This window comes from Narcine bancroftii, chromosome 1 (assembly GCF_036971445.1).
Source record: "Narcine bancroftii isolate sNarBan1 chromosome 1, sNarBan1.hap1, whole genome shotgun sequence".
Lineage (NCBI taxonomy): Eukaryota > Metazoa > Chordata > Chondrichthyes > Torpediniformes > Narcinidae > Narcine > Narcine bancroftii.
Genome location: NC_091469.1, coordinates 401,842,042 through 401,863,658, shown reverse-complemented (window position 1 = coordinate 401,863,658; position 21,617 = coordinate 401,842,042). Strand labels below are relative to the sequence as shown.

Here is a 21,617-nt window from a genome sequence, read left to right as displayed (position 1 = left end):
ATTTTTGTTTATTATTAGAGAACAAACAAGATCCTTTTTTGAGACCAATTCAGTTAATAATAAATTTATTTAATGGGGCATGATGAAAGTGTACTTACGAGGTCAAATAATAAGATACTTTTAAAATTAAGAAATCTTTTTTCTAAATTTATTTGGTATTTCTCAAATTGTTCTCCACCATCAACTTAAATCTTCCCTACCATAACACCTTATTTTTCTTGCGTCCATGTGCAAGACAAGTTTGTATGTTGATTAAATCTCCCCTCTATTCAAAGGAAATTAATATTTAATATTTTCAAGCATAGTGTCATATTTTAGAGATTAAACTGCAACATAATGCAGAGGGAAATTCTAAATTAATACACTATTCAACTTTATGAAGGGGTATAAGGGATAATGGCATTAAGGGGTGTGTGAAAAATTCAAAATTACATGCATAGAGAGAAGTTTGTTTTTAGAAAAATAGGAGCAGGTAGATTACCAGGTCCAAATAAAAATCCTTGCCTCTCAAAAGGCATTTGGGAGGAAATAATGCAGATTGTGATCATTATGTTTTATCAGATGTGATGTCAGAGGATAAGAATCACATAATGTGGTATCATTGTTATAAAAAGAGAAAAGGTACACATGCTGACCTATTTGGCCACTATAACTAGTTCAGTTATTTTTGATGGAAAATGGTGTGAACAACATCAAAGACTATCATGTAAAAAAAGAAATGGCTATTCATTGATGGCATTGATTTGTTTTTGGAAGATTGTGTCCAACTTTCTTTTTTGAAGGAGCATAAAGGAGTGTTATTGAAAGTTATGCATTTGACAGTAACTGCATAGATTTTAGCAAGACTTTGACAAAGACCCATGTGGCAGATTGATTCAGAAATTATAAGTTGTTAATATTTGATTTAAAAATTGGATGGAAGGGTTTGGTAGTAGTTGATAGTAATTTTAGAGTTTGGAGGACTTCATTTACAGAAATTTGGTAGAAGGTAACACACCTCTCATTTTAGGTTGGCATATTCAATGATTTTTATATGCATTTAAGAGCAAGAGGTTTGCTGATTATATAAAAATTGGCAAGGCTGGTTGTAACCTACAAGAATATGGACTGGTGAGGCGAACACAAGCATAACAAATTGAATTCAGTCTAGATATTTCAATCACACACTGCAAGCTACTGAGAAAATATTGAGGGTTAGATGTTGAAGACAGGTAGATGAGGTGGTTGAAGAGTCCTTGAATATGTCAGTAAGAAAGTGATGCACATTGGAGTAATGTGCACAGTTTTGCTTACTATATTGCATGAAGGATGTGAAAGCAGTAGATGGGGAGAGGCGGGGATTTTGAGAATGTTGCCAAAATAAGTGGTGTCACTTTCAGAGATGCTGTAACAGCAGTGTGCCACTCGTATGCACCAGGAGAACAGAGACAGCACTGTTCTGAAGGGTTCAGCTTCCCAGGCCTAAAACTGGCAGCTCTGTACAGGTGCTTAAACAGCCTGTTGGAGGAGTCAACAATATTTCCAAACTAAAATCCTGCAACTATTGGTCTAGAATCGAAAATCAGAATTTATTGTCATGAACATGTCACGGAATTCATTGTTTTGCTGCAGCATCTCAGATGCAAATATTGCTATAAATTACATTTTTTAAAAAAATGAATAAATTAATTAATTAAAGCAAGTGAAGAGAAAGTGATGTAGAGTTTGTGGTTTGTTGTCCATCAGAAATCTGATGGCAGAGGGAAGAAGCTGTTGTTGTCATATTGAGGGTTCTTCTGGTTCCTGTACCACCTCCCTGATGGTAGCAATGGGAAGAGGGCATGGCTGAAATGGTGAGGGTCAATGAGGATAGAGGCTGCTTTCTTAAGGTCGGTGGAATGAAAACTAATGCCCAAGATGGTACTGGCTGAGTTCACAACTCTCTAGTCTTTTCCTGTCCTGTGGGTTGGCACCTCCATATCGGATAGTGATGCAACCAGTTTGAATTAACTCCACAGTACAGCTGAAGGAATTTACAAGTGTTTGGTGATATACCAAATCTCCTCAAATGCCTCACAAAGTATAGGTGCTAGTGAGCCTTTTTCATGATTGGAAGCCCCAGGACAGACCTTCAGAGATGTTGACACCCAGGAATTTGAAGTGCCCAAGATGGTTGCACTTGTGCTGGCAGCAACCACGAGTGGTTGCAGACTCCAGATGTCATTGAACTGGTGCAGGGCACCAAAAACCAAAAGAACACATCCCGTTGAGAAGGAGAGGCAGAGGAGCAACCTTCCAGGTCGGTGACCGCAGCAATGGGCCAGTGAGGGGTTCAGCAACTGAGGGACTCACACAAGCTGTGGGTGACATACAGTTGGGGTACTCACTCGAGCTGTGGGCTGCAGGAGACAGAGTCATGTGATCCAGGTATCAGGGGTGAAATTTGAGATGCTGCAAAGGGTAAGAAGGGCTTCCAAAAGAGGCTTCAAGCGCTGAAGGCTTCCTGATTGTGACAGAGGTTTGGATCTTGAATTGGGTTGCTGATTAAATCAAACAGGAGCCTGTGTGTCTGCAGAGGCTGCGAGAGCACTCAACGTATTCATGGACACTCTGCGACTCTGAAGGGACTCTCTTTTGCTTCTCTTTCTCACTTACTGTGCAAAACGCTGGTGCCTTACAGCAATCAGAAAGCATTTTTGTGAAATATTACATAATCTGTACTATTACATGACAAAAAAAAAATGAATCTTGTAATTGAAAAATAAAACTGACTAGTCTGACATTTTCTTTCGAACAAAGGAAACCAAAGGGTAACACAATTTAATGAAAAGTTGAAAATGGTGAAGTTACCAAGCAGTCAGGCTGGTGAGAAGGGTGATATGGAGGCTTCGTAAAGGGTACAGAGGTTTACCAGGGTGCTGCCTGGATGAAAAGATATGAGCTAAAAAGATTGTTTCCTCTGGGGTGTCAGAGATTGAGGGGAGAGAGATCTAAAGGAAGTTTGTAAAATTATGAGCAGAGTCGGCAAAAGAAATTCCAGGTAAAAATGTCAAATACCAGAATACCTGATTTGAGGTGAAATGGTAGAGTGGGTGGGGAAAGATTTTAAAAAGATGTGTGGCAACATTTTTTTTTAAACTGGTGGGAGGTGCCTGGACCTACTGCCTAGGGCAGTAGTGGAAGTTGATAGGATTGTGGTATTGAGGTATTTTAAACCCATGAATATAGAGGATTGGAAGGATTTGGATCATGTGCAGGCACAATAGATTTTCCAGTAGTTTAATTTGGCCCTTGTTCATTGCAGACATCGTGGGCTGAAGTGCCAATTCCTGTGGTGCTATGTTCTGTTATACAATAAATGTGACAAGTTGCTAACCTTGAATTAAAATTTAGCTTTTGGAAATTTGATTTAAATTGATTCATCTCCAGTGGAGATGAATAGGTGAGAACAATAAATATTGGGTGTTTCTTTAATTATTTGATAGAATGGGAGCTATTGAAAAAGAATAGTGAAAGATTTTCTACCTTAAAACGTTTTGGAAGCTGGAACTCTGATCACATTTTATGAAGTTCTGGAGGGAGTTCCTGAAAGCTATGGGTGAGTGAGCTTGAAAGTAAGAATATCGTAAATACCTTCTCCTTGGAGCACTGTGGCCTGACTCTCTTCTGTGACCTTTTGATTGAATGGTGAAATTGCTTGTCCAATATGCTTGGTTTCCTCATTAAATCCGTGACCCCATTCAAATTGAATGCCTTTGCCACTTTTGCCAGAGGGCCATCACACCACTCCTTGGTTTTTTTTTTCTTTTTTCAGCAAAGGAAATTATCCTGTGGATTGCAGATAGCTAAATATTGATTATTGTCCCAAAAACTTCCAACTGAAACTAAAATTCTGGTAATGCTTCCAGTTTTGCACAGCTTCATGTGTATCAGTATGATTGAGGAGGAATTTTGAGCATACCCAAGGTCAGAAACAAATGCTTGTCAGTTGTCTGATGACAATTAGAAACTATCTTATTTTGAGTACTGCAAGGGTAATGGAAAGTCTTGCCCTGCCTAATTGGTAATAAGTGCTGTTGATCTTGCTGGAATGAATGGTCCATTACTTCAGACAAACAAACCCCTTGTATCCCAACACCAATCACCTTGTTCTTTGGCATGTGCAAGTTCAGCTACTTGTGTGGTGAAGAATTCTTTTAGTGTATTGTTCCTTTATGGGATAAAGGTAAGTTACTTTTGTAAGAAGTATATGTTGAGCTTGTTGTTTGTGAGCCATCATTCTGGATTTCAGAGTTATGTCATGTCATACATGACATCACAAACAACCCTGAAGTTCTTTTTCCTGCGGGTGCAGCAGAATTACCACTAATTGGTAGTGCAAAAAAATCCTGTACACAATAAACATGTCAACAAATAAAGAACTGTAAACAGATAACAAATGTAAGCAAAGTGCAATACAGAGAGAATAAAAAAGAAAATCAAGAAGGTGCATAAGCAAGAGTCCTTAAATTAGTCTCTGAGTTTGTCGTTGAAGAGTCTGATGTTGGAGAGGGGTAGCAACTGTTCGTGAACCTGGTGGTACAAGTCTTGTGGCACCTATACCTCTTTCCTGATGTCAGCAGCGAGAACAGAGCATGCTCTGGGTGCTGTGAGTCTTTGATGATTGCTGCTGCTCTCCAATGGCAGCATTCCCTGTAATGCTCTCATTCGTGGGGTTTTTCCTATGATGTGTCCACTATATTTTGGATAGCTTTACGCTCAGGAGTACTGATGTCCCCATACCAGATTGTAATGCAGCTGGTCAGCACATTTTCCACCTCTAGAAATTTGCCATGGTTTCTGGTGTCATACCAAACCTACACCAACTCCTGAGGAAGTGGAGATGCTGATGTGGTTTTCTGTTCTGTGCAGTGAAGATTCCCTTAATGATGCTGAGAAAGCAGTTGTATGTTTTTTTTAACCTGAAACATTGAAGGACTAAGTGGTATATTTAAGTTAGAATATTTAGAGTGATGTTTGTGTGTGTCTTGCTGGCCTTTTCCTTTTGGTTGTTAGTGGTTGCAGGTTTGTTCCTGCTGGTGAAATTTTACATCAATTCTGCAAGGGCCTTCTCTAAGGAGTTCTTTGGACGATTGTCCTGTTGATGTAATTATACATTCTTTGCATACCTGCTGAATAAATGAACTTTGACAAATGAAAACCAATTCAAATTTTGTACCTTTTGGGTTTTCTTGTCAATATTTCTCTTAATTCCAGCATCCTTTCATGGTACCAGCATTAGTGGGATATTGTTGCAAAATCTTTTTGGCTTGGCTTCGCGGAAAAAGATTTATGGAGGGGTAATGTCCATGTCAGCTGCAGGCTCGTTTGTGGCTGACAAGTCCGATGCAGGACAGGCTGACACGGTTGCAAGGGAAAATTGGTTGGTTGGGTGTTGGGTTTTTCCTCCTTTGTCTTTTGTCAGTGAAGTGGGCTCTGCGGTCTTCAAAGGAGGTTGCTGCCTGCCGAACTGTGAGGCGCCAAGATGCATGGTTTGAGGCGATATCAGCCCACTGGCGGTGGTCAATGTGGCAGGCACCAAGAGAATTCTTTGGGTAGTCCTTGTACCTCTTCTTTGGTGCACCTCTGTCTCGGTGGCCAGTGGAGAGCTCGCCATATAACACGATCTTGGGAAGGCGATGGTCCTCCATTCTGGTGACGTGACCTTCCCAGCGCAGTTGGATCTTCAGCAGCATGGATTCAATGCTGTTGGCCTCTGCCATCTCGAGTACTTCGATGTTGGTGATGAAGTCGCTCCAATGAATGTTGAGGATGGTGGAAGCGTTCTAGGAGCCGTAGGTGATGCCGGTAGAGGACCCATGATTTGGAGCCAAACAGGAGTGTGGGTATGACAACGGCTCTGTATACGCTCATCTTTGTGAGGTTTTTCAGTTGGTTGTTTTTCCAGACTCTTTTGTGTAGTCTTCCAAAGGCGCTATTTGCCTTGGCGAGTCTGTTGTCTATCTCGTTGTCGATCCTTGCATCTGATGAAATGGTGCAGCTGAGATAGGTAAACTGGTTGACCGTTTAGAGTTTTGTGTGCCCGATGGAGATGTAGGGTGGCTGGTAGTCATGGTGGGGAGCTGGCTGATGGAGGACCTCAGTTTTCTTCAGGCTGACATCCAGGTCAAACATTTTGGCAGTTTCCGCAAAACAGGACTTCAAGCGCTGAAGAGCTGGCTCTGAATGGGCAACTAAAGCGGCATCGTCTGCAAAGAGTAGTTCACGGACAAGTTGCTCTTGTGTCTTGTTGTGAGCTTGCAGGCGCCTCAGATTGAAGAGACTGCCATCCTTGCGGTACTGGATGTAAACAGCTCCAAGAAAAGTGCAGAGAACAAAACAAAGGACTCTACATCACCTTTGTTGACCTCACCAAAGCCTTCGACACCGTGAGTAGGAAAGGGCTTTGGTAAATACTAGAGCGCCTCAGATGCCCCCCAAATTCCTCAACATGGTTATCCAACTGCACGAAAACCAACAAGGTCGGGTCAGATACAGCAATGAGCTCTCTGAACCCTTCTCCATTAACAATGGCGTGAAGCAAGGCTGCGTCCTCGCACCAACCCTCTTTTGAATCTTCTTCAGCATGATGCTGAAACAAGCCATGAAAGTTGCAAAATAAGTACACTTGAATGGGGGCATTTCATAATAGAAAGAAGGAACTTGTGATTTAAAAAATGAAAAGAGTATTTTTGTTTTGGACACTTGTTTAAAATCCATGCCTTTATTCATCCCTCTGAGAATCCTGTTTTTGTGTGATTTCATTGGAAAATGTTTGTTTTTCTTATTTATGCTAGAACTTAATTCCATTTTTTAATTTTCATGCAGGAAATGTTCAGGAGGCAGGAAGGTTGCTGGGTAATAAAAATGTTCATGTCAACTGTTTGGATCAGGTAAGGTGAATGCATATTTTAGATTTAGTCACCAATAATCTTGTTACATGAACATCCATTACTGGAACTATAATTCCAAATTTTGCTTTTGTTTGATTTCCCAACGTGGATGTTCCACTGAAGAGAATTAAATATTTATTTAATGATCTTGGGTGTTGTATTTCAATTTTGTTGTGTAATATTTTAATGCACATGATATTTCTGAAATTAAAGAAACTGCAAATGCTGAAAATCTAAAACAAAAATAAAACAGAAGATGCTGGAAATAGCGGATCAGTGACATCTGTGGGAATTAAAAAATGAGTCAACCTTTCAGGGATCAAGGGGTCTGGCCGAAATGTTGACTGTTGTTTCTCTTCACGGATATGCCTGACCTGGCAAGTATTTCCAGCATTTTTCTGATTTTTATTTTGTATTTTGTTCTGTTTTTGTGCTGATCAGTTTGTTGCTGACATCATGAAAGAAAAGATTTTTAATATTTTCATTGAACTTCTCCATTAGACTCTACGCCATAGCCACTTGTCTTGATATCAGTCTCTATCCCATTGAGTTCACTGATATCTCAGCCTCCGAAACTCCTCTCTTCAAATTCTCTGTTACCTGCCTGAGCCTACTGTTGCTTTACCAATCGTATCCTGTGTTTTTCCGTAAATGCAATCCATTTTCTAATATTATTGTTCTCTTGGATCCCTTTCCTCCTACAAATTCCACTTTATTCTGTGCCCACATTCACCCCTCTGCCATTTATATAAGAAAAACATTAATTGCTCTTTCAATTCATTGTTTTTCACGAAATCTTGCTGAATGTTGGTTGCTTTATTTAACAACTTAAACACAGTAATTATACTTCTAGTCATTAATGTGCCGTGAAGTGCCTAGTAGCATCCTTGAAATAAAAATTGTAAATGCAATGTTGTCTATTTTAACATTTGCTTGAAAAGTGATTTCATATTATAACATTAAAAAAAAAACTAGTAGCTCTTGACAAAAAATACTGTGAATTCAAGAGATTTGTGGGTCTGCAGGGTTAGAACACAAAACAGGCTTGTTCGTTAATTGGTCTGTGGGACTATGTATTTTCAGGAGTCTCTTTGCATCCACTTCACCCAGTATTTTGGTGCATCTTTCTGTACTCTTGTGTATTCTAGTTTCCTTTGAAGATATTTATCTCAACCTTGAGCATTTATTCAGTTCTAACCTACTGTGAATGAATATCCTATCATTCTATAAGTGGCTCTCATGTATATTTAAATTTAGACACAGCACAGTAACGGCCCCTTTGGCCCATGACCCCATGCTGGCCAATTACACCCGATTGACCTACACCTTCAGTACGCTTTGAAGGGTCGGAGGAGACTGGAGCCTCCGGGGAAAACCCACACAGACATGGGGAGAATGTTCAAACTCCTTACAAACAGTGCAGGATTCAAATCCTAGTCCTGATTGGTGGCACTGTAACAGTGTTGCGCTAACCATGCCACTCTACATAGATTTGCTGACTTTGTGTTGCTCTTCAGAAATATTCCCTATCCTCCCTGTCTAAACAATTCATCTTTTTATGCTTGAAACTTGGTGTCCTCCATAATATTTGGGACAAAAACATTTTTTCCTTTATTTGGTCCTGTGATCCATAATTTTAAATTTGTAATTAAATAATTCACATATAATTAAATTGCACATTCCAGATTTGATTCAAGGTTATTTGTGTACATTTGATTTGATCATGTAGAAATTGGGAACAGTGGAAACAGGTATTCTTGGGAGATAGCATAGAAATCATGAGGAGGATGTTTAGAGACCACTTGTGCCAGGTTCTGAATAGGTTTATCCCACTGAGATGGTTGGAAAAGGGAACTGTGTGGTTGACAAAACATGTGGGGCAGCTCATGAAGAGGAAGAAAGACGCACACATTAGATTTACGAAGCAAAAAACAGGAAGGGTGATAGCTAGGAAGGAAAACCAGAAAGGACATGGGAGAGGTAAAGGGGGACATGAGAAGGCTTTGGTAAGACCCCAGGGCATCTGTGCATACATGAAGAACAGAAGGTTGACGAGAAGGAAGGTGGGCTTCTTAAGAATAAAGTAAGCAACATGTGGTTGGAAGTGGAGATGGTTGGAGAAGTCCGAAATGAATACTTCGCTTCAGTATTCACCAGAGAAAAGAGCATTGATCAGGGTGAGTTCAGAATAGAATAGGCTTCTGTGCTGGACGGTATTGAGATTAAGAAATTGTTAGATCTGTTTAAAAATATTAAGATTGATTTGTCTCCTGAGTCAGGTGCGATTATAACCCATTTGCTGTGGGAAGAGATAGCTGGCATTGACTATCATCTTTGTGCCCTCTATGGCTATAGAAGGTACTGCAGGATTGGAGAATGGCAAATATGGTCCCCTTTTTTAAAAAAAAGAATAGGGAGAATCTTTGGAATTGTAGATTGGTGAGCCTTGTGTCAATGATGTGCAATATATTGGGGAAGATTCTTAAGGACAGGATTTCTGAACATTGGAGAAGTAACAATGTACTCAGTATAATCAGCATAGCTTTGTGAAGGGAAGGTCGTGCCTCACGAACCTAATTGAGTTTTTAATGAGGTAACCAAAGAAATTGATGAAGGTTGCATGATAGATGGAGTCCTTATGGATTTTCATAAGGCATTTGGTAAAGTCCCATGAAAGACACATTCGGAAAGTCATGAATTGTGGGATCCATGAAACCATGGCTGTGTGGATTAAAAATTGACTTGCAGGTAGAAAGCAGAGAGTGGTAGTGGAAGGAAAATAATCTGCCTGGAAGTCGGTGAGTATTCAAGTTCTACAGGAACCACTGCTCTGTGATTTTTATCCATTACCCATTTGAAGAAGTAGAAGGATGTGTCAGTAAGTTTGCGGATGAAACCAAGGTTGGAGGAGTTGTGGGTAGTGCTGAAGGTTGTTGTTGCTAACAAAAGGATATAGTATGAGGGGGTGCATTTTGGAAGTCAAACCTGAAGGTTGAGTGCAGGGTTGATGCTTGGATACTTAACAGTGTGAAGAAGAGGGACCTTGGTGTTAAATCCACACATCTCTGAAGGTTGCCGTGCAGGTTAATAGCATAGTTGAGAAGGCCTATGGAATGCTGGGCTTCATTAGTTGGGGGATTGAGTTCAAGAGTCGAGAGGTAGTGTTGCAACTCGACAAACTCAGGTGAGACCACACTTTGAGTATTCAGTTTGGTCACTTCATTATAGGAATGATGTGGAAGCTATGGAGAGGTGCAGAAGAGTTTTACCAGGATGTTGTTTGGATTGGAAAATGTCTTAGGCCAAGTTAGCATAACTTAAAAGGAGTTGAAGTGATTTAATAGAAGTCTACAAGATTCTGAGAGGCATAGATAAGGTGGACAGCCAGCACAGGAATAGCAAACACCATAGAACATCTGTACAACATGAAGGGAGGAAAGTTTAGGGGAGGCATCAGGGATTTTTTTTTTCCAGAGATGTGGTTGCCTGGAATGCCTTGCCAGGGGTGATGGTGAAGGTGGAAACATTCGGGCCATTTAAGAGACTCTGGGACAGGCACATGGGTGAAAGAAAAATGGAGGGTTATGTGGTAGGAAGGGCTTGGGTTTTTGGTAGGAATTTGTATGTATGTCAGCACAACATCAAGGACTGAATGGCCTGTACCATGCTGAAGTGTTCTGTGCTTGGTCTGGTCATGCAACTGCAGGTACTCCATTATCTAATTCCTTTTTCATGGACTCCACAACAATTTCCCAACCACCGATGCCCATAATTTCCTTTCGGCTGCCTCCCTTTTTAAATAGCTGAGTGACCTTTGCACTTTTCCAGTTTTCCTGAATCATGCCAGGATTTATTGATTCTTGGAATATCATTACAAATGCCTCCATGATCACAATAGTTACTTCTTTCAGAACCCAAGTGTGCATTGCATCTGGACTGAGAGACTTGTCTGCTCTTTGACCATTCAGCTTTGCAAGCACCTTATGATTGTGACTGTACTCGTCTCTTTTCCCTGACACCCTTGAAAGTCTGATATACTGCTGATGTTTTCCACAGTGAAGACTGATGCAAAATCACTTTCAGTTTCTCTGCCATCTCCTTGTCTCTCATTATAATTTCTCCACCGTCATTTTATATTGGTCCTGTAACTGCTCTTTCCTCTTGTATGTAGATATGATTTTGGGAGATAAAGTGTGGCAAGGTTTTTTTTAAGTGTAGGTCACATACAAACACTTCAAAACAGATCTCATTTAAAATACTGTGAACCAAAGAACTGTTCTGAACTTACACACACCTTACATATACGTACGCTGAGAATTAGAAGAGGCTTAAATTGGGTTAGTTAAGTTAATAGTGATAAATTAAAGTGTGATCCTGTTTTCATGTTTAAAGATGATTAAAAGCAACTTTTTAAGTAACCATTTGTCTTGGTGAATATTTATTGCTGCTGGATTTTGGGGTCCTCTGGGCTCATAACAATAGCTTCCTTTCAAAGTTCATCTTTTCCTTCCTCATGACCTCTGTATGCTTTTAAAACCTTCCCAGTCCTCTATCATGCTACTGGTTTATTTTTGCTTCCTTGTTTCCTCTTTCCTTTGCTGTTACTTTGGATTTGACTTCCCTATCAGCCACAGTTGTCATTTTTCCATTCAAATAATTCTTTTTTGGAATATTCCTTTCCTGCACTCTCTTTATTTCCCACCAACATGCCAGCCATTGCTGTTTTGGTGTCCTCCCTGCTTGTGTGGCTTTCCAATGAACTTTTGCCAGTTCCACTCTCATATTCTGTCATCCCATTTATTAGACTGCTATATTGATGCTCTCAAATTGTAAGGTGAATTCTATCATATAATGATCACTGCCTCCATTCAACTCAGATTCATAACACAATACCAAATCCAGAATTGCCATTTTCCTGGTTGGCTCAGCCACAAGCTGCTCTGAAACCATCTTGAAGGCATTTGATAAATTTCTTCTCTTGGGATCCAGCACCAACTTGGTTTTCCCAATCAACCTGAATATTGAATCCCACATGACTATTGTAACATTACCCTTGTTGCATGCCTCCTCTATCTCCCTCTATGTTTTGCCCGCCTTGTACAACCTGTTTAAACACTCCCCAACAGCTCCAGCAAACATGCCCTCCAGGTTACCAGTCCCCCTCTTGTTCAGGTACAACCTATCATACTTGTACAGCTTGTGCATTCCCCAGAAGAGATCCCAATGATTCACTCATCTGAACAGCTGCACCACTCATCTGAACAGCTGCACCACCTCTTCAACCACATATTCATCTGTCATAACTTTCTAATCCTGCCCTCGCTGGTGTTGGGCACAGGCAGCAATCCAGAGATTACCACCCTTGAGATTCTGCTTCTAAAATTCCCTCCTAACTCTATATTCTCTCTTTTGGACCTCATCACTTTTCCCATCTATGACATTGGTACCAATGTGGACCACACCCTCCTGAGTGAGAATGCTGTGGACTTGATCCGAGATGTCCCTGACTCTTGCGCCTCGGATGCAACATACCATCCGGGAGTTTCAATCTTGGTCACAGAACCTCCTATCTATTCCCCTAACTGTTGAATCCCCACTCACTTTTGGTCTCCTCTTCTCCTCCCTTTCCTTCTGAGCTGAAGGGCCAGACTTTGTATCAGAAACTTGACCACTATGACTTGTTCCTGCTAGATCATTCTGCCTCCCAACTCCATCCCTCACCAGCATCCCAAACATTTTTATTGTTTTTTTTCCCCTCTTTTTAAAAAAAAAATTATAACATTATTTTTATTGTTGAGGGGAACAGCCACGGAGGTGCCCTGCGGAGACCACCTATTCCCCTTCCCTCTCCTGTCAGACACCCAGTTATCTGTCTTCCCTCTTGGATGTGACTATCTCCTAAAAGCTTCTGACCATCACCCCCTATGCCTCCCGAATGATCCGGAGTTCATATAGCTGTTGCTGGATGCACCTCTTGCAGGTGAAGTCATCAGGGACACTTGTGCTGTTCCAGATTTCCCACATGCTGCAGTTGGAGCACTACCTATACTATGTTATTATGAAAAGATCTTGTTTATACCTGTTGCATGTCCTCAGCTCACTGAAGCCTCTCAATTCAAAGCCCTAACTCTCCAATCCTGCACAAGGCTGGCCACTCACAGGCTTGTGCCTGTTTTACTTTTATTTGTTTCTTATAATGAATGGCAATTTGATTGGTCCGATTAGGCACCAAGCTCCACAAATGATCCTTTTTGATCTCTTCTGCCCCCAACCTGGTGGAACTCAGATAAACCAAGATGAGCTCCAGGAAACTTGCCTTTCTTTGGTAAACAATGTGATTTATAAGTATTGTAGAGCTTCTGTACATTTCCTATAATGTTGCTGAAAAGTTGTTGAACTAATTGGACCTTGGTAAAATCACCCTTGAGTATTGTATATTTCCACGTTGTATAATCAGTTTCTTCAGAGGTCTGAATTTCTTATCAATGTGGTTTGGGGCATTTGCGTACATGTCTTAATTTCCACTTTCTCAGATTCCTTGATCAGAAAATGTTCCGATTCAGACTTCTGAGTGAACTGGAAATTCTTAATTTGGACTTTAAAACTTGTGGAAATTATTTTTGTTAAGAATTGGATACTCTAGTTCTGTGTTATGATTTATGTCAAATGACTTATTTTAGCACTTTTTTTTGAAGACAATGTGTTAACTATAATATTTTTAAAATCCAATTGCCTAACCATTAGGGCATTGTACACTGAATAAGACACATATTGCAGAAATAATTATTAATTGTATCAAAAGAGAATTCCTGTTGGCAGTCCTATTCTTGTTTCTTTGATACACATACAGTGCCCTCCATAATGTTTGGGACAAAGACATTTTTTTTCCTTTATTTACCCCTGTGCTCCACAGTTTCAATATGTAATCAGACAATTCACATGTAATTAAAGTGCACATTCCAGATTTTATTCAAGGTTATTTGTATACATTTTGGTTCAACCATGTACAAGTTGCAGCATTTCTTTTATACTCCCACTGATATTCCCCCAGTTTTTCCCTTCCTCAGACCTCTGGCATCCAGCATTGGAAAAATGCGATGGGATCCTTCCCTCCTTTACCTTCCGGCAGCCCCACAATTTTGTGGTATTCCTCTGGCTATGGTTCTCCAGAGTGTCAATTCTGCCTCCCATGTGGTGACTTCCCTCTCCAATTTACTTATTCTGTCCTCATCCCCAGTTCTTTCTTCCACTTCAGACACCCTTCCTGTCACTCCATTTAGCACATTTTCCCATCTGTCCATTTTGTTGTACAGTTCCCCTGTTTTCTCCCTTAAGCCTCTGGCCAGTCTCTCCTCCATTCTTCCCATGGCCTTTAAAATATCTTGTAGTGAGGACTCTGTACCTCTCCCCTCTTGCTGATCCCTCCTTGCTTCCCTTGAGGATCCCAGATCCTCCCTGCTCTTTCCTCCCGATGCTGCCTCCAACATTGCTTCCTACCTTGTGGGGGGGGGGGGGGAAGAGGGAGGAAACCTTGCAGGCTGTCTGGCATTTTTCTTTCCCATTATTTTCAGGTAGGGATCTTTATTTATCTATTCTTATTATTTTTAGTTTTTATTTTAAACTGTTTTTGACTCTCCTGGTCCAGGAGCTCTAGGAGTCTATGTCCTACTATTCCCTCCTCATCACATGAACCCTGATAATTACATGGTTAGCACAATACTGTTACAGTGCTGGCGACTCGAGTACAAATCCAACACTCTGTCAGGAGTTTGTACTCTGTATCTACTATTACGAGCCCAAAGGACCCCAAAACCCAGCAGTAATAGACATTCATAAAGACAAGTGGCTTTCAAAACAAAAGTTATTTTTAATCAACTTCAAACATGAAAATAGAATCCAACATTAACTTTGTACTTAACTAACCCAAATTAACCGCCTTCTAATTCTAAGCGCATGTGTACGCAATGTGTGTGTAAATTCAAGAAAAGTTCTTTGGTTCACAGTTCAATCTCACTTCTCCTTCTTCCAAATTCTCTGGTTGCAGGCAATCACCATACTGTGCACAGAATTTAACATGTATAAAGTTCACCAGGCTTGGTGCTTGAAAGGTAAATGATTACTGCTTGTAGGGTTTGCAGAGAGATTTGTTGCTCCAGGATTTCCACAACTGAGGTACCACCACTAGTCACCTCAGGGTCTCGCTGATGAAATTTGCCCCATCAGGGTCTTTCAGATGGTAACCTCTTTCTTCAAGCTACCACAGAGTTCCATTCCTTCCTCTATTTCAAGAGAAACATCAGACAGATAGCACTTCCAGCCATCTACTGCTTTGGAACTTGCTTTCGTCAGTTTCAAACAGTTTTCCCTGAATTGCACTTTTCAGTTACTTGTCAGTGTCTCACACACTGACTGACTGTTGGACTGAGCTGTTAACTCAACTCTCTTCCAACTGAAACACCAGAGAGAGCATGTGACTCATGTTTTGCAAAACTCCCACTTTCTCCAGAAAAACAGGAGTTCTTTCTTCTGTTCCCATCTGTTGTTAGATAAACAAAATCCAGGAGTGACCTTTCTATGAGCACTTGGCAGAAAGCATGACTCCAGCAAGACAATGGTCAAGCATTTTATGATGTCAGTTCAATTAACACCTACTTGTAAAAGGTGCTTACATTCTCCAGAGATCTTGCAATGTGAATTCTTCAGTCTTTTCAATAAGATCTGTTTTAAAATGTGTGAATGTATGTATCTTATAAATTCTCCCCAAATATTAATATTGTTACACTACGTGGGTTTCCTCTGGGCGCTTTGGTTTCCTTCCATTCTTCAAAATGTATTGGGGTTGTCAGTTAATTGGGGTATTTAGGCTCATGGGCTGAAAGGGCTTGTTACTGTGCTAAATGTCAATTTTTAAAACACTTGATTTGAATGGATATCCAGTATGAAATGGTTGGAAATGGTTGAAACTGAAGTAATTAACAAAAGTCTTGTTCTGAGACTTCACTTTTGGTGAAAACCATTTTAGTGAAGACTGTTTTGAATGTTGAGCATAACTGAAAATATAGTCCCAAACTGATGAAGTCATGACAAAAGGTACATATGCTAAAAATCCACAGCAAGTAATCCCAAAAAATAAATATCATGTTGTATCTTTGGAATAAGAAAGAGCAACAAACTGGAGGGACATCCTCTATGAGAATCAATGTTCTTATCACTACTTCGTTCAGAAGAATATATGAACTCCCTTAGTCTGCACCATTACAGTTATAAACATGAAATGGGGGCAAGAGTCTGCTATCTGATCTGGCAAGTCTGCTGCATCATTCAGTGAGATCATGGCTGATCTGGCCATGGACTTTGATCCACTTACCTGCCTCTGCTGCACACATTTAATTTGCCCACTATTCAAAAATTTGGCTGCGTGCCTCTAAAATATATTTAATGAGGTAGCCCACACATGTCAAACTCTGGCCCGCGGGCCAAATTAATTATATTTGGCCCGCAAGATCATATTAAATATATATTAGAGTTGGCCCGCTGGCCGCCGCGCAATAATAGCACATGCACAGCAGCAAGCACTACCGTAGTAGTTTTTAGCACTTCCACAGCAGGCACAGCAGTACACCGATATAGTTAACGGGAAAGTTAATTAGATATTCACAGCGGTGCCGATACAACGGACCCGACACCTAGCTACAACGGACCCGCCGCCTAGCTCCATGTGGCTGGACGTGGTGGGTCACCTCCGCGTCTCCTTGAGCTTCATCTGTGGGCGGGTGCTGCTGAGCATCGGACTTTCCGCTGGGGTAGAGGTCGCAGTCGAGTTCCACCGCTCTCACGGTATTCCCGGTGAGATGGCGAGACCAGCGGGGACTCCTTGGGTTGTTGGCGGCGGTTGCGGCAGGCGGAGGTGGGGGCGGAGGAGGGAGAGGGGGCGGGGGGGGTGCCACTCGGTTTTGCTGGCTGGGCTGGGGAGGGCTCCCTGCAGACCTCCGCTCCCTGGCATGCTTCTCGGCAATGTGCAATCCTTGGCTTAAAGGCGAGAGAGAAATATTATTTATTGAATATTTTATTTCTTATTTGTTTATGCTTCTTATGGAAAGAGTTTAACCAAAACTATTATTAAACATTTATTTTATTAAGAAAAAGTTTAATATTACATATGTTGAGAGAAAACATGCAGATGTTGTTGAAAATTTTCAATAAATATTTAGTTCGGCCCTCGACTTAGTCCAAGTTTTTAATTTTGGCCCTCGGTGAATTTGTGTTTGACACCCCTGAGGTAGCCCCTCTTGCTTCCTTCGCAAAAAAAAAAAACCTATAGATTTAGTACTCCCAAGTGAAGCAGTTGCTCCTTCAATTCTGGAATGAAACTGGTGAACCTCTTCTGCATCACCTCCAAAGCCAGTCGATCCTTTCTCAAATAAAGAGCCCAGAGTTGCATACAGTATTCTGGTGAAGCTTCGCCAGTACACTGTTGCAGCAGAACCTTCCTGGTCTTAAATTTAATCCTTCAATCAATGAAGGCCAACATCATTTTTTTGCTTTCTTGATTACCGAGTGCTCCTGTCAATTGTAGTGGCCCACTTGGAGGGAGTGGACAGAACCAGCGGTAACAGCTGTCTTGTGAAGGCTAGACACAACAGCCTCCTATCCACTGGCAATTAGCCATTATAGCCATGAGGCATAGTGGTTCAGCAGAAATTGCAGGTCAACTGAGGAGGCCTCAATTATTGCTATGTCATGAGGTCATTTGCACTTCAGATGTCATGATGCCAAGTCACATGTTGTGTATCTATTATTGTCAATAAATGCTTCTACTCTATTCTGGCTAACAACTTTGGGTGTGGTCTCATTATTCTTAACACTTAAACATGATGGTGTATGAGTATAAACATCATCCGCCACAAAACTACCTTTTTGGAAGCTGGTTTCTCCCAAACCAGTCTGTACACAGCACTATCCAACTTGTTATTTTTAGTTTCCTTCCAAGATGAATGATCTCACATTTATCAGCATTATACCCCATCTGCTAGACTCTTGCCTGCTCAACTTGTCTATCTCTGTACAGATACCTTGCATTCTCTGAACAATTTTGCTTTCCCTCTCAAATTAGTTACATCAACAAACTTGGATATGCCACATTTGATCACACCTCTAAATCATTTCTGTAGATTATGAACAAATGTGGATCCAGTACCACTAACCCCTGATTACCAACCTGTTCACCCATTTATCCCAACTCTCTGCCTTCTGTTGAACCAAGCTCTATTCATACTAATACATTACTCAACCAACTACATGCATACTTAGTCTTTTGTATGGCACCTGGAGAACGCTGACTAGAAATCCAAGTATACAACATCTACTTGTTCCCCTCTATCCTTTGTAAAAACTCGAGTAAATTAGTTAAATATAGCCTACCCTTTCTAAATCCATGCTGTCCTTGATGAAATAATTTCCAACCAGGTCGATGTCCAAATGACCATCTTAAATTGACTCTCTACTTTTTGATTCAGTGCACTTGAGCTCTGATTCCACAGACTTTGGGGCCTTGACAAAATCTGATTAATGATGCTAAAGATTTCTGTTCCACACCTGGTTGCACCTCTAGTTTAACTTGTTGAATCACCATTTATTTATTGTTGTGAAAATTGTCCATTTTTGGCCTTGCATTAGACTGTAGGTTGCTCAAGGAATGGAGCATTGGATCACCTGCAATGTTAGTAAAGGATTAGATCTCGAAGTCAGAGAAGAGCTATTCAGAAACAAGTCAGGAAATACTGTCCAGATGTTCCAGGGTTTTGTGTGGAGCCAGTGAATTGGTATTTGCCATAGATTTGCTGCAGTAGGCAAATTGGAATGGATCATGCCACTGCTCAGACTGGAGCTGATAGGCTTCAACATCAATCTCTCAAAGCTCTCCATCACTATGGATCGGAGTGCCACTAGCTGATAATCATTTGGGCAAAGATGAGTAGTTGCCAGCATAATTTCAAATCTGAATCTGATGAATTGAAAATGTAGTCCCATTTTGGTGAAATTACAACACAACATCCAGAATAAAATTCAACATCTGATCTACTATTGGGTGATCCCGCATGCCAAGAGATCTGGTCAAAGCTCTGTTTACAGTTAAGATCTCAAAAAATCTTTTAAGGTTTGTAGAGATTTTTGAACTGCTGTTGAGCTGATGTTTTCTGTATTGGATAAATGTTTGGTAAATTCACAAGAACAGAGTGAGAGCGAAGGGTAAAATATTATAATTATCTAGTGACACCCTCTTGTCCGTGTTTTCCACATTCTATTTGCGTCACTTGTCAAATCCAGACAAAGTACCAAAAGGTTTGTAATGAGGGACTGAGCCACATGTTTTTGACATTTTAGAGTGACTTTAAGTAACAGCCTTGCTGCAGTATTCTATATTTATTATGGTTCTGCAGCATCTGATGAGTTTTAATTTTGGCCATCAGATAGAAGAACATCTACAGATTTTAATCTAAATGTGTTTATTTTATGAAGGTGTTTTCTGCCTAAGATTTAAAAATTGAATAACTCATAAAAATGTAAATAAAATGTTAGCTTTGTCCTTTCTCATCATGAGCAATGCTGTTAACAATGCTGTTATAGCCCCAGCGACAGGGGTTCAAATCCCACACTGTCTGTAAGGAGTTTGTATGATCTGTCTTTGTCTGCGTGGGTTTCCTCCTACCATTTGAAACTTTGTTTGTCAGGAATGAAATTGTTTGGATGCTATTTTCCATCTCTTCTCTCCCCTTCCCCCCCATATTGTGACAAATGAGTTAGAGTTGCATTTGTGTAAAATTTTACATTTGTGTAGGCTGGATGTTTTCCTAAAAAATACAAAAGAAAGAAACAAACATGAATTGTGCTGCATGCCGTTCTGAGGTTAGATGATGACATGCTGGGCATCTCAATTCTGGTTCTGGAACTATGGCTAACAATGAGCCAGAAGGCAAGTCTCAGATTTTTGTGTGCTTTGTTCTGCCAGAGTCTGACCTCTGCCATACACTCATCCAACTCAGAGTTCCACAACATTTTTTAAAAAAAATTGCTGACTGATGAGCTTCACAACTTAATTTCCCACTTAAGTTTGTGTCATTGGCAAACTTAGCAGCAATTCTTTTGCTAATGTTCTTGGAGCTGATTCCTAATGGTAACATGAGTTGGGTCACCTTTCCATAAGGTGCGTAAAAGAGTAATTGTAAATGGTCCAGGCAAAAATAACCCCCAAATGTCTCAATTAGAAAAGCTCTTTGTCAGAGATATGTCTGTTCAAAAGTGTAGCATTCAGAATGAAATTAATATAAATTTGAGGAAAAACATATAGATCAGTCACTGTGTATCCAGGTTACTGGGGTTCTGGGGAATTTTTTATGCTGGTACACTTCAATGGCCAGGTTCTATTACTTTGTATCCTCGATTGTATATAGTTAATAAGCTAGGTTTGAAGTTAATCTACTTGCTTTCCTTTGTCTAAACCTGCGACATGGTGTCAGAAGTGGGATGTCCCTGATCTTTCAAGGTTTGTTTTTTGTCCAGGATTTGTTGGTTTTTTTTTGAGCGGGCATAACTAAGCCAGCCATGACAGCACAGCTAAACTGTGAATATGGCAGATGGATTCCGGAGGCCCGACCTACTTATCATTGACGGTAACATCACTGAAAATTGGTGGACTTTGAGCAAGTGTATGATGCATTCGTTGCGGCGGCACACTCTGACAATCAGCCCGTACTCGAGCATACATTCTTAATATAGCGGGACCAGAGGCCATTGAATGTGAATGGTCTTTCATGTACACGGGAGAAGTGAGAGATCTCAGCGGGAGAGGACTAATCCTCATTCCCGCAGAATCTAAAGAGGACCCTGAATGCCTTGAGAAAATTTGAGAGACGTGCAACTCTCAAACCAACGTTACTATGGAAAGACACAAGTTCAACACACAAAATCAGAAAGCTAGTGAAACGATTGACTCATGTCAATGATTTAAGAATCAATGAGAAAAGCTGCAATTTTGGTGTTCTCTGTGAGGATCTTATTAGAGATAGACCAGTCTGAGGTATTAATAATGAAAATATGGGAAAGATGTTACTGTGTGATAGTGATTTGACATGAGCTAAAGCTATCTCCATCTGTCAAATTTGAGGTCACCAAAAAGCACAAGAAAACACTGGCTTCTCCACAGCACTCAGTCACAAATGTTAATGCTGTCCATGCTAGCTAGGTTCATGAGAAAACAAAAGTATGAGACAAAAATGAAGAACCGGCCAAAAAAAGTTGGGACACAGTTTATTGCTATCTGCAATAACTGGTGGTGATCATGCAGCTAAAAGAGACAAATGTCCAGCTTTTGGTTAACAGCGCCAATGCCTGAAACAAATTTAATCATTTTTTTAAAAATGCTGCAAGTCTAACCAACAGACCTACAATAGACAGAGACCTAGGAGAACTGTTCTCCAGGTAGAATCAGGCCAAGCTGATAGTGATACAGATGAGGCATTCCATGTTGATGGCATAATTCTGCAAATGGCTGTTGATTCAGTTGATGCACAGATAAAAGAAAATGATGAAACTTTTGTGATTTAATGATGAGCATGTATTAAATCCACAAGCCTTATTGCATATGGGAGTAGCAAAATCCAAATGGTTGGTATGGTTAGTGCTACCTGGAGGGACACCTAGACGCAT

The 21,617-nt window shown here is 40.5% G+C and overlaps 1 protein-coding gene across 4 annotated transcripts in view; it reads left to right on the top strand.

The window, feature by feature from the left end:
- ankmy2a (ankyrin repeat and MYND domain containing 2a) overlaps positions 1 to 21,617 on the top strand; it is a 61,424-nt gene that overhangs the window by 1,922 nt on the left and 37,885 nt on the right. For 3 of the 4 annotated variants that reach the window (XM_069913771.1, XM_069913773.1, XM_069913774.1), the window contains exon 2: positions 6,847 to 6,911. In XM_069913771.1, coding sequence (XP_069769872.1) covers positions 6,847 to 6,911 — 65 coding nt within the window. Of the gene's footprint in view, positions 1 to 3,554; positions 3,578 to 6,846; positions 6,912 to 21,617 lie in introns of those variants that run through there. The other variant, XM_069913772.1, reaches the window with a different exon arrangement.